Source organism: Mauremys reevesii, linkage group 21 (assembly GCF_016161935.1).
Source record: "Mauremys reevesii isolate NIE-2019 linkage group 21, ASM1616193v1, whole genome shotgun sequence".
Taxonomy (NCBI): Eukaryota; Metazoa; Chordata; order Testudines; family Geoemydidae; genus Mauremys; species Mauremys reevesii.
In genome coordinates, this window is record NC_052643.1 from 6,442,087 (window position 1) to 6,456,022 (window position 13,936).

Here is a 13,936-nt window from a genome sequence, read left to right on the forward strand (position 1 = left end):
CTAACCCTCCAAGGATCTACTTTCGGACCAAGCCTATGCAAGTTAAGTCCTTAAATGAGAGAAACTCTGGACTAATGCAGGACAACTGGCTTATCAGGAAGAAACAAAGCTCCATGAACTTCCATTAATAACTCTTAGTTAAATGTGAATCCGGCCATAAAGAGACTCTCACAGAGGGACATTATAACTTTGAGTTTCCCATTTCTATTTTTTAAAAGACACGCATAATTGATTACGCCGTTATTTCTTCCCTTTGCCACCCATCTGGCCTCGGATCTTGTGGACAAGCCTGTCAATGCGACATCCACCTCATCACTGCATGGTTGAGTGGTCTTTTAACTTGGCCACAGGCAGGGAAACTAGACTGCAGTGAAGATGCTCTTTGTCAGAATGCCAGTTGGGTTGGCACGGGGATAGATACAGGGAAGGAGAGCAGCGAGTCCCCACTGGCCTCTTCCCACTACTTAGATGTCTCAAGCGCTGAAACGTGGGCCCGAGTGGCATCCCCTCTAATCCCCAAGTAATGGGCAGAATAACTGGGCCGCACTAGTGGCTTCACCGCAGGGCTCTGCAGGTTTCACTGCAGGATACCACCAACCGCTTGATACATATCTTGTTTCATAAGCATGCCTTGGATTGTTTCAGTGTTAAACTAATAAAGAGAATTTACCTTTTAAAAAGACTCGGTTCAGCTCTGGAAACGGTTTCCTTAGGGGAAACTCGCCTGTCTATGCCTGCAATTAAATCCAACTACCCCTTGTTTTAGTGAGAACCCCAAAGGGCAATGGTCTTGTGCTCTCTGTCCCAGCTTTGCAGAAGCAGCTCATACTATTCCCACAGCTGACATAATCCTTGACGCTGGCACACAAAGATCTCTCGGTTTAACCTTGTTAGCATTTAACCAAGAAACAAAGCACATAATTCACCCTTTATTCTAGCTGCTGACAAAAGGAGTGTGTATCAAAAGGGGGAGTTGTTTTCATTTAAAACCAAACAAATACAGCTCTGAGCTCTCAGAGCAAAGGGGGGGTCCCAAAGTGAGGATTATAAAAAGGCTGAAACTCCTGTTCAAGTTCACTGACTGCAGCAAAAAGAGTGACAGTCGTGCTATGCAGGATATAACCTTTAATGGTGTCAGTTTAATGTGCACAGTGCGGCCATCAGTCTCGCACAATGTGTATCAGGGAGTAAAACAACAATGAAACAGCTGTACAGGAAGTGACTAACAAGCACATCTGGGAGCCGTGAGGGATTTTTGGAGGCAATAAAATGGAAATTCTTTTGTCCAAGATTGATAAAGTGGCTCAACCCACTTCAAAATAAAGTGTAGTTCTGCTCCTCCTGGCCCATTTCAGCCCAAAAATCCTGGATTCAATGTCATAATGAAACACACTACAGTACAGCAAGCTCATCTCGCAAGGCAGGCCCCGGTAATGTATTCTATTTCCATGACAACTACACCAACCCATTCTACTGATAAATGAAGAATACACTGTGATCAGAGAGGAAGAAAAAAAGCCATTGTCCCAAATCCCCTCCCTCACAACCTCCAATAACCTTCACAATCCTTGGTACCTCGCTCAACAGAGGATTAATGCACCAGGGCAGACAAGCTGGGGCACAGGATGTGCTGGGCACAGTGTGTCTCAGACAGAGAGATGCTTGTTAACACAGGTAAGGGTATGATGACAAGTCTGAAGCTGTGAGCTTTGTAATGAGGACATGGAGCGGCTCTGGGGTAGCTGCAGCATCTCTCAAAGTGTTTTACTCTCTGTCATATGCTGGACTGGCTTAGGATAGAAGAATATAAACAAACACACACAGATCTGTCAGAAGCCTTTTGCCCTGCCAGCTTAAAGAGCCACACAGATCCAAACTATATGCTGGATTTCAGTGACGAGGGCAGCTGCAAGAAGAGGTACCTAGTCTATGTGGAAATGGGGTAACAGGTGGTTTCACTTATCAAAGCAACTCCTTCCTAGTCAGTCTGACGGACGGGCCTCTACACACGGCATGGGGTAACGAAACGTCAGGAACTAGGATACGAGCATAAACTAAGAATACATCCGATAGTCTCCTCTTGTTCCTTTAAGGCATCCGCATTCTTCTATCACGGGTAGTTGGGAGAATGTGGCGACATGAAAAAGGGCAAAATCGTTAAAGTGAATTTACAGACAAACTGGCCTGCTGCTAAATCACATCAGTGGTTTGGAACGCTCCTGCTTTGGGTGATGCTCTAAGCCGGGGTAGGCAACGTATGACACACATGCCGCCTTTCAGCTGATTTTCAGTGGCACTCGCACTGCCTGGGTCCTGGCCACCAGTCTAGGGGGCTCTGCATTTTAATTTAATTTTAAATGAAGTTTCCTAAATATTTTAAAAACCTTATTTACTTTACATACAAGAATAGTTTAGTTATATATTATAGCCTTATAGAAAGAGACCTTCTAAAAACGTTAATATGTATGACTGGCACACGAAACCTTAAATTAGAGTGAATAAATGAAGACTCGGCACAGCACTTCTGAAAGGTTGCCGACCCCTGCTCTAAGCAATGCTCACTCGATCTGTTTGTCCCATTCTCCCCAGGGGTGAGCACCTACCATTTCTCCAGAGGTGATGAGGAACAGGCCAGTGCAGGGGCAGAAGAGGGAAGAGAAAAAAGGATGACAACCCATTTTGAACATCTTGTGCCTAAAAAGCAAGGGCTTGGCAGACTTCTAGTGCCCAGTAGTGGCAGGATGGGAAATGCATAGTGGTTTGTTTGAGTGATTTAAGTACAAGACCAGCAGCCAAAAACCCCAAGGCTTTGGGCAAGTTTCAACTCTTTAGGTCTTTATTATGCCATTTGTTAAATGCGGATAGGTACCTCATGCAGTTGTTTGAGATTACACATTTGTAAAGCTACAGACCCTCCCTCAGGCTCTTGTTCCAATACAGGAGCCCCAACTCCCAGCCAGATCCTTGATTACAGTATTGCTTCTTTGGAAGGAGAGCCATACTGCACCACATTCAGCACTGCTCCACTCTGACAGAAGGAATCCTGAGACTGTCTCCCCTTTCGTTACACTGACTCACAGGGCCAATGATTTATGGTTTAACTGCTTTGGAATATTGGCACTAGAGACCTGACATCCTCCCCTTAACTCCAATTTTCCAGTTGTGCCTATCAGGGTCTCTAGAACTATCACAGCTACTAAAACACAAATGGTCAAAATATCAAGACCCCCATAAAAAAAAAAAGAGAGCGAGAGAGAGACAGGCTGTCACAGGGTCCGCAGAGGTTTCTGCCTTCTCACCCTGTGCCCAGGCTGGTAAAATAAGAGTCCTCACGCCTTCTTCTGGTGTTTCACCCTGTGCTTTATTTTCCAGTGCCACCGGGCAGTCCCCTTTATCCCCCAACTGTCATCCCCTTTCCAACCCGTTCCAGGGTCTCTTGGCCCTTCCTGTGGTGAGGAGACAGAGCTGTAGCCTCCTGTCCCCTCCCAGGCTAGCCTCCTGACTGGGCTTTGTTCAGGGCTTTTATAGCCCTCCCAGCCTTCAGCCCAGCTGTCGCTGCTTAGCTCAGTCTATTGCAGCAAGCCAGCCCTCGTTCGGGCCTGCAGCTGGGCTCCCTGCTGGCTGCTTTGCACCCCTGCCCCTGGCCTCTCTGCCTGAAAGCAGGGCCCTGCCACGCAGGCCCAAAAAGCCATCCAAGCCCCAGCACAATTCCATTGTATGCCAAATTACGTTTAACCCATCAACATCCATTGGAGTTGCCACCCTAATCCATCTCCTCCATCCTCTGGAATGTTTACTCCCGTAGATATGAGAAAAATCCTGGTCCCTAATTGCTAGAATCTGTCACTGATGAGCCAGCAACTTGCTATGTACCTCCTCAGAGGTATGCAGTAATGTTAACCAATCAGAACACGTTATATAAATGAGCGCAACTGTTATTGGCTGTGAGCTCCAAGACAGTAGTTTATTTTCCAGATATATAGTGAAATCTCCTCTTTAGAATAAGCAGCAAAGAATCCTGTGGCACCTTATAGACTAACAGACGTTTTGCAGCATGAGCTTTCGTGGGTGAATGTTGCATCCGACGAAGTGGGCATTCACCCACGAAAGCTCATGCTGCAAAACGTCTGTTAGTCTATAAGGTGCCACAGGATTCTTTGCTGCTTTTACAGAACCAGACTAACACGGCTACCTCTCTGATACCTCTTTAGAATGACAGTTTCAAAGGAAATACTGTTACCCTTTTAAAATTCATGGCCATAACAGAAGTTGAATATACTAGAAATATCTCAAAATATTTTGAATGTACACACAATACATCCACTGACTTTCTGTTTACTGAATATGAAGATTTGATGTCCTCCAGTGTAAATATTGACCTTAGTGTCACCCGGATCAGGAAGTCTTTATATTCCATTCAAGAACAATTTCCATCTATTATTTAATAAGAAATTTGGGAAATGAAAGAGATTTGTGCTTTCTTTTTGCAGATAAACATTTATTTCTAATATACAAATATTAGTACGAAATAAAGAGGCGTACAGGAGTATCAACAAAGCTTTCCTTTATGTTGTGGTCAATGAACAAATATGCAATGCACCCCTTTGTTTCACAAATGTTGTGAGATAGTACTGAGGGTGACTAGCACTCTGTGGTTCACCACCACACATGAAATCAGAATGTTAAATCAAAGGAAGAAAGAAGGCATAACGGTGTATTATAAAGTACATTAAAAAAAAAATCTAATCCCACTCAAGATTTTACTTTATAACCATTGTGGAAGTAGAGTTTTCTCCGACACCATATACTGTCTATTGTCATGACGCTGCTTGGCCAATTTGTGTATGTGTCAGAACAAACAGAAAGCAAAAGAAATACATACAACATAACACAAGGCTGCAGAGGAGTGCTGTTCTCTTATTGCTTACTGTTCTATTGCTGGGAAGTAGCAACATTTATTCTGAACTCGTGGGCAGAGACAGAAACTTTGAGAGTCAGATTCCAAAAGCCCAAATAACAATCCCATCCGTCATCTCCATCCCAGTTTCTAGCCTGACATCACTACCAGTCTCACCTACTAAAAGAAGGGACATTGTCAAAATAAAAACTCATGAGAAAGGAAATTTCTTACCTGCTCTACCACCACCACTTTAAGATTTGTTTAGTTTTAATAATCTAAGTCAAATTTACTTTTCTTTTTGCATCCGACTCAAGCTTGGACAATGAAGCCAGACAGGCGATTTTCACTGCCTGGTTTCCGTGTGCTAGAATGACGCAGTCGTATATGGATTTCCAATGCTGCCGAGAAAGGTTTAACGAACAACCCCATATGTTTTGTGGTGGCGGCAGGAGAACAAGGAGAGGGCAATGGGAACGTAACTGCTCACTCTAATTAAATACAGTCTTTCTTGAAAATATTTCCATTCATATGAGGCTTTGTAAAAGCCCTTAAAAAATCCCTAATGCTAAATTCAGGCCCTAGAACTACTTGACAGCATCACTTTAATCCGGCAGTCTAAAGGCAATCTCAGACTAAAGCTTTTTCTAGCCCAGATATTTCAGACACTGAAATCAAGTGAGATCAAACTAAACCTACAGTGACTGCAGATCCAGTTACAATAAACCAATAACAGAAAGTACAAAAATCAAAAGATATGTAGATACCAACTGTAATAAACACAAGGGATTAGAAGTGCAGAAAGAGAAACATTAACTCACCATCTAAACAAAAACTTCATTTCTAGAGACTGCAAAAACCATCCTCAAAGTCTACGAGGTGCAGTCTAAAGGAAACTCAATGCATTCATTAGCTGGATTTGCTCCCTTTAGGGCCAGTTCTTGATTAAGTTATAACCTTTATGTCAGTTCTGCCCCTGCAGTAAAATTCTACTGTTGCATTTTGGATCACAAGGCAGTCTCACGCGCTCACTCTTCTCCCAACAAATCCCCCCCTTCCCCGGAACAGCACCTGCCCAAGTTGTCAGACAGGCCAACCAGGACTTGAGAAAACCCCTTAAGAGGGGAAACGTTTTTGCAAATTGCTCCAAAGCCATGACCGTTTAGCTGTTATATAAAGGAACCACCCTAGAAATTGCCTGCCTACAAATAGGGCATTTCTTTGGGTCTGGAAGTGCCTGGTAGCACTCGTCACAGGAGCAGACGTGCCCACACTCGAGAAAGACACATGATTTCATGTTACTCAGACAGACGACACAGGCGTTTTTTACAGTCTCCCCACCCTCCGTGTTCATGTCATGCCTTAGCTGCTCCTGAGTCTGCCTGAATTCATCTTGCATTTGTTTCAGGCGCTGCTTTTCCCGAAACTGCCGGTACTGCTTCCGCAGAATGAAGAAGAGTGTGGCACAGGTGGCAAAGCCGAAAATGACCGTCAGGATTTTCCAGAGTTTGACATTTGATTCTTGCTTCTTCAGCAAGGAGTCAAAATCCAGGCTGCTCAGATAAAACTGCAACCCTTGCTTGGGGGGCTGCAGCTTGATAATGTTGTTGTCTAGGACCAACTCTCCCACTCCCGTTAACGTTGCTCCGACCTTCAGCATCTCTTCAGTTTCTTGGATGCCTTTGGGACGTTCGCCGCTAATGTAGTGGCCAATCACATCCGTGAAGGACTGAATAGAGGGATGGAACTTTTCGTACACCGTCTCCAAGCTGAGTTCTGCAGAATCCAGGGGCTTTACCACCCTTACTGCGACGTTGGCACTGTCCTCGTGAGGCACCAAGTCAAAGGGTGTTGCATTGGTTCTCTGGTGGATGATCTTTTCACAGTCATTCCTGGTGGAGGACAAGTGAGCGAGAAATAAAGCAAATGCAGGCATAGCCGTTTTGCCATCAGCTGGAACACATGACAAGCAAAAACACAAGCCACTTAACCCTAATTAAAGACTAGCCATGAAATAGGTGTTTAATCTGCTTTGTTGTAAACACACCATCTTCGAGCCCTCTACTCTTCTATAAGAGGTTAAAAAGTCTTCAAAAGATGCACTGAAAGTTGACTAATTTTATCTACAGCCAGGAAAAAAAAAATCTTTAGCAGCACCTAACCCTACATAAGTTAAATCAACAAAGCATCCTTCCTCTCACATACCTGACAGTAGCATACTACAGTGTTGTGAGGCTCAGCTAATTAATGCTTGAAAAGCACTTTGAGGTCCGTAGACAAAAAGTGCTAAAGAACAAAATATTACGTTAATTCACACTACTGGAGCCATTTAAAGTTTCTGCAGCATTTGATCCTCTTGAAAAATCCCTCCTTTATATTAGTGTGCCATAACAGGGCTTTCAGGCAAAGCACTGGTATTAGCTGAATCCTTTTTTTACATGTCCTACCAAAGTTTCTCTAGGTCAAAATAACCGTAAAGCTTTTTCTTTCTGTAGCAGTGTTGCCTGGGGAATCTGTATTAGGCCCCTCTTTTGTATTCTCACACTTCTGCTTAGCTCCATTATAAGGAAGCAGACACCACACTTCCCCTGGCAAGAAGACGACACTCAGACATACCTAATCTTCCAAATGGGTTTCCACCTTTGACAAATTGTTGTGTGGCAAGAAGCACTGCAAGGCACATAAGCAATTTTAATAAGTATTACCCCATTTGACTGAGGCTTTGTTTAGGCTCAGAGAGTAGAGCAATGATCTGGTTTCAGCAGGTTCATTTGACAATACGACTTCCGATTCCTTCTCCGGGTACTGAGTCCGGGAATCATGTTCTCACCTGATTTATCATTTGAATTATACTGTAGGTCTATTATTAAGAACTCATTTTAACATCTGGGGAATTTTGCCAGGTTATGACCATTGTTCAATATGAACAATTTACAGCTGTTGACAAATGCTCTTAAACTAGCTAAGTTGGATTAATTCCCTATTTTCCATTATTTTGCCAGCTACATGAGGGTCACAACACATCGTGATCTTGAAATCTTTACGCAGGCACCTCCATGAATTCTGCAGTGATTTTAGTTTATAAGGCTTTTGGGAGAATGCCTTCTACCCCAAATGACACTTGTTTCCTACACCCAATAGTTTCATGCATTCTCTGATTAGACTAGTTATGTAAAGTTGCCCAATCTTGAAACTTTGGGGTGGTGACCAAGGGCTTGTAATAACAGCTCTCCTCACGCTTACAGAGTGAAATACCCTCCCTGATGTAAACAACTGCTAACGTGCAATAGAATTCTAAAGTAGGTTAAGGACGTGACTGTTTGCTGCCCACTTCAGTTCACCATCACTGATTTTTTATGATTTTATTGAACAGCATTCAGACTTGGTGAGGGATGCTCTATGAGGCTCAGATTGTTGTTGTTGCCACTGCTAATAATAATCCACACTACCTTAAGGCTTTGCCATTCCCACCACTCGATTGCCAAGGAATTAAAAACAAATGCATCACAGATGATGTTAAAAAACCTCACAAAACAAATTGTGTAAATTGTGTAAATTGCACCTGCACTAGCTATTAAAGGGAACAAATAAAGTTGGCAGGCCCAAAAAACTGACCTATTTACATTAATTTGTAAAGAAAGTGAGTGTTTACAGGTGTCTTCCTTCCCAATTACCACCATCAACACACTCTACCCTGCTCACCTCAAGGGAAAAGAAAAAAAGAAATAGAAAATGGATTTGAGAGAGGGAAGTTTTCAGCTCCTAAAGAAGGATTTAATATAGGGAATGGGATGGAAGATGTTAAATCTTACTAAAAAGTATCCATGACATGCACATGCACCTTCAATATATACACACTTTAAGGGATTTACAAACTTGATGTATAGGAATGACTTCACCCCACACTGAAACATATTCACCTCTGAGTTCGATCACAGCAACCAGGGCTGGCTCCAGTCTTTTTGCCGCCTCGAGCGGCGAAGCAAAAAAAAAAGCCGATTGGCAGCACTTCGGCAGCAACTCAATTGCGCGGCTTCATTCTTCTGAGGCAATTCGGCGGTGGGTCCTTCGCTCCCTCTCTTCCTCTTCAGCGGCACTTCGGTGGCCGCTCAAAGAGGAAGAGAAGGACTGAGGGACCCGCCGCCGAAGACCCAGACACGTTGCCCCTTTTGATTGGCCACCCCAAGCACCTGCTTTCTTCGCTGGTGCCTGGAGCTGGCCCTGGCAGCAGCTGGTTAACACTGCACAGCAATATTACACACCAGTTACCATCATACCCAATGTTCACAGCAGAAAAAATTTAAGGAGCCAAAATAAATGGAATTTGGCTAGGACACCAAAGTTAACAATATTACTGCTCATGGAAAGTGTCATTTGACCTCCAGTAGCCAAGTGGTTACAGTTCGATCTGAATGACAGCATTACCAGCAACGAAAAGAGTCTGACAATCTACACTGGAGCCTTGGTTCAAAACTGATCAGTAACCCACCCAAATACCGACTAGACCATTTTAATTGTTGAATAACTCTCATGTCCATTCAAATCCAACACAATAATATTTGTCTGGTTTTGAAACAGCATCCATAATTCATGGAAAACAAAATACCCAGCCAACTAGTTACTAAGTAACCTTGGGTTACAGGCTATTTTATATGGAAGGAATTGCCCTATAGTTGCCTCTCCCATCAAGTAAACTGAGCTACAAAATCTAGTTCACGGTCAAACTCCTGCATTATTCAGTAGACTTCATGACCAAATGAAATCACACCACTAAATTATCTCACCAAATTCAATACCCAATTACTTTCTTTGGCAGCTGTCTTCATCATAAAGCCAACAGGGGGAGCACAGATGTCTGGATCTTTTCAAGAAGAGACGTAGACATACCAGATATGGGTTGTTCGATTCCACACCATTTTATGCTCCTGGAGTGTCAGCCTCTGAACTACCCCCTTGCAATTGTCCACAAATTGGCTGTTGAGAGTTTCCTTAACAGACCGCACAACACCTGAAAGATACAGAACTATTTAACCAAGAATTTTAAAGGCTATATATTTGTTAACCATTAATAAAAATGATATGTATAATAAATACATATAAAATTAGTAATGCCAGAGTTAACCCTGTTATGCAACAAAGGAAGACTGGGATAGACAAGCTAAAAGTATAAGAAGAAGAGAATTAGTGCTTTCAATTGTCAGCAACTGTCCCAGATGAAGAACTAGAATAAGATCTAGAGCAGTGGTTCTCAAACGAGGGCTGACGCTTGTTCAGGGAAAGCCTCTGGCAGGCCAAGCCGGTTTGTTTACCTGCCGCGCCCGCAGGTTCAGCCGATCAGGGCTCCCACTGGCTGCCATTCGCCGCTCCAAGCCAATGGGGGCTGCAGGAAGGGTGGCCCTTGGCCCACACCGCTTCCTGCAGCCCCCATTGGCCTGGAGCGGTGAACCGCGGCCAGTGGGAGCTGTGATCGGCTGGACCTGCGGACACAGCAGGTAAACAAACAGGCCCGGCCTGCCAGGGGCTTTCCCTGAACAAGCGGCGGCCCTAGTTTGAGAACCACCGGTCTAGAGGGTCAGGAGGTGGATATAGGCTAGGCAAGGAAACAGACACACTATTCTAGGGAGACTGCCTGACTTTCTATTCTAATGGAGGTCATTTAATGTAAGGACTTGTTTGGGATTAGACAGAAACCACGGGAAACATTAGGAACTATTTTGTACATGTATGTGCTGAGCCTACTGCTTGAAATGGAACGTCATTATCCTTGTGAGTTTTGTTGGATGGTTCGATGTTTTCTCGACCAACCTCTACTTTAGCTACCTGACCCAGTATCAGAGATGCTGGAGAAAAGTTATTTTCTTAGAAGAAGGGAAGGTGAAATGGAAAAGATTGGAAGCTATATTTATAACCCTTTAGCAACCCAGGCACTTCTGCACAATACCTTCAATAACTGCATATGGGACACATTTTCCTGGTGCTTCCATAAGTATGTTCTTCAAGTCTTGATCTAGATTCACTTGTTTTGCTCCCTACATAAAAAAAGAGCCCGATGTATCAGTAGTTATAGACTAAATGTGCGTTATGAAACAGATGTAAGAAAGACTTCTCACTTATGACTAATTTCTAAAGACCGTGTTGTGCAGATAAACTTGGGGGTGGGGAAAAGAGGGTTTTGAGGAATAGGGGTCAGTTCAGTGCTAATTTACAATAAGCACTATATTTAGTCTTGGGAGCGTTAGGTTTTTATTGGTAAATGTCAATTTCACCACACACATACAAATTGACAAAAAATAATATTTCCATCGAGAATATCAAAATTTACAGATAGGCAAAGTAAGAAAAATGCTGCTTGAGAAATTATTAGAGCTTGATTTAAGGATATTTACTTTGTATATTTTGGCATGTGATGTTGACAATATGTGTTTTAAGTTACAAAGCTTGAACTTTTTGAATCTCAATATCTACTGTCATTAAATAATTATTGCCTGGTCCCTCCACAATTTCCCACAACTGTGAAAATTTAAATTGATAAAAATTAAAAAAAAGTTTTAAAATAAACATCAATATTATCTGTCAAAATTGTGAAAATACAAAAAATAGAATTCTGCCAAGCCTAACTATATTAAGTCTTTTTCCTCCATAGTTTTAATAGGACAACTTTACTCTTATCTAGTGTTTTTCCTCAGTAGACTTCAAGGCACTCTACAAAAGATGTCCGTATCATTATCCCCATTTTACAGATGGAAAACTAAAGCACAGATCAGTGAACTGACTTCCCCAAGCTCACCCAGCCGGTCAGTAGCAGAATCAGGAACAGAACCCAGGTCACCTAAGTCCCAGTCTAGTGTTCTATCTTAAATCACCAGTGGGAATTACTTGCTATCATAAGTGTATCATGTTAATCTAACAAAACACCTCCAAACATGCTTATCATACTAGTTAGTTTAAGCTATTACAGTGAAGCAATCCCTGAACCAGTTTTAAAATACTGGAAAAAAAAATATATAAAGGGGGAACACTCCTGGGAACAGGATAAATACTGCACCGTCAAACAAATGAAGCACTAACAACACACTCTACCGCCAAATAAAGACATGAAATATTCAATTAAGAGAAAAAACATCTCCAAATGAACCAAATATTTCCTCATCAGAACACTCTATTCTTTTATATGGAGTTTCTAACCTATGATTGTGCTACAGTGTTGCACACCAAACTGTAAAGTTAGTACTTTTCACTAATAAAATAAAAATATCACACAACTGACCTTGAGGCTGTGAGCAACTTTAGATTTCTGCCTGTAAATGGAGTACAGAATTGCCGTGACAGCCGAACTGGTGGCCAGCAGTATAAGCTGGCCAGTTGAAGGCCGCCCCCCACTTTCCATCATCGCAATTTAGATCTAGTTCAAACATATTTAAAAAATAAAAAGGTTACAGTAATGATCAGGTTATTAAGAGACTTTCCTGTGATCGTGCTTTTGAGGGGAGGAACAGACCTCATGAAGGAAAAGGATTTACAATGGTCTCAATCTGAGCCAGAAGCATTGAGCCATGGGGAGGGGGGAGAGGTACCAGAAAGCAGTTCAGGAAGCAAGAGGGATAATTTAAGGCAGAAGCTGATAGCTCCTGGCAACAAGGGAGAGTCAGCAGGTGTGCACTGTATAAGCACAAGAAAAAGCAGGGCTGATGTCAGCTATTTACTTTATAGGGATGGTGGCAGGAGGGCGAGGTGAGGAGAGCAGTCAGGGCTGAGCACTAGCGTCTGGGAAATCCAAATGTGACCAATGGACAGGCAGGTCCCCGCCCCGTCCTACCTGTCCCACCCCCCAAAACTTCCCTCCTAGCTCCAAACACCCCCCCCTAGCCCTACTCTCCCCTACACCCCCGCAAACACCCCCCGGTAGCCCTACTCTGCCCCACCCCCGCAAACACCCCCTCCTAGCCCCACCCCCTACCTTCTCTTCCCCATCCCTCACCCCGCCGCCAGCGTCCTCTCCTAATGCACCCAGCGCGCGCCCCCCCGCAGCCCGGGGGGGAGGGGGCGAACCCCTTCCAGGGCCTGCCCCCCCGTATGACGCCCTCGGCCGCTGCCTCCTCCCGGGGCTCCCCTGCCCCGTGCCAGGGAAGGACACTCACCCCACCCCGCCCTAGCCAAGCCTGTCCCTGTCCCTTCCCCTTCCCCTTCCGGCGCGGCCTGATGACGTCAGCGCCTACACTCTATCCGCGAGCAGCATAGAGTTGAATCGGGAGCATAGAGAGTGGGGCTAGAGGAGACACGCGGGGTCCTCCACTCCCCCACCCCTCTGAGACAGAGACTCCCTGCTTTCCTCTAGGGCTAGAGAGACAGGCTGGAGCCCGCCTTTCTGCATGGCCCCAGCTGTGCCTCCCTCTGGGGAGGGGAGCCAGGGTCAGGGCTTCTCTTCCCAGCTCTGCCCCTCATCTGTGTGCATGACTTAGAGCCTCCATGATCCCTGCCTCTTAGCTAGGGCTTCCCATGAGTGGCTCTCACAGCACTTCCCAAAGGAAGGCGGTGCCATCAGCCCCTTTTTACAGCTGGGGAAACTGAGGCATGCAGGGGGAAAGCAACTTGCCTACTGTCACCCAGCAGGCCGGTGGCAGAGAGCTGGGAATAGAACCCAGGTCTCTTCAGCCCAGGGTCCTGTCTGGTAGGCCACACTGCTTTATACATTTCATAGCACCTCTCATCCTAAAGTTTTGCAAACAGGAATCATTTCACCAAGAGCCAGTACCTAGCCCAGTGGGGGCCTGAAGCAGAAATATCCTGAGCCTTGCTTGCCCCTCAGCCACTCCCCTAAATATACAAATTGCATTATTTCCACAGACCAAAAAACATACCAACACAACACATACAAATACACTTGTTAAAAATTCCACATTAAATAAGATGAATGGTATGGGGGTGTGTGTGTCAAACTGGGGGGCCCTTGAGCTGCTTGGAACCTTAAACAATTGCTTATTCTACTTATGCCTAGCGCAGTCTTCACCAACTGTTGAAGAGCAGAGGCCTTTGGGGGTG

The 13,936-nt window shown here is 44.3% G+C and overlaps 1 protein-coding gene across 5 annotated transcripts; it reads right to left on the reverse strand.

Annotated features, from left to right (window-relative positions):
* Positions 1–4,477: 4,477 nt before the first annotated feature.
* MUL1 (mitochondrial E3 ubiquitin protein ligase 1) lies at positions 4,478–13,228 on the reverse strand. 5 transcript variants are annotated; one of them, XM_039509609.1, is made up of 5 exons: positions 13,114–13,228; positions 12,165–12,299; positions 10,839–10,926; positions 9,785–9,905; positions 4,478–6,789 (listed from the first exon to the last, which is right to left on the reverse strand). In XM_039509609.1, the coding sequence occupies exons 2-5, from the start codon at positions 12,285–12,287 to the stop codon at positions 6,060–6,062; spliced, it is 1,062 nt and encodes a 353-aa protein (XP_039365543.1). In that variant the 5' UTR covers positions 12,288–12,299; positions 13,114–13,228; the 3' UTR covers positions 4,478–6,059. The 5 variants fall into 5 exon arrangements, with proteins under 5 accessions (XP_039365543.1, XP_039365545.1, XP_039365542.1 ...); XM_039509611.1 differs by lacking the exon at positions 13,114–13,228 and adding an exon at positions 13,036–13,054; XM_039509608.1 differs by lacking the exon at positions 13,114–13,228 and adding an exon at positions 12,876–13,029.
* Positions 13,229–13,936: the final 708 nt, after the last annotated feature.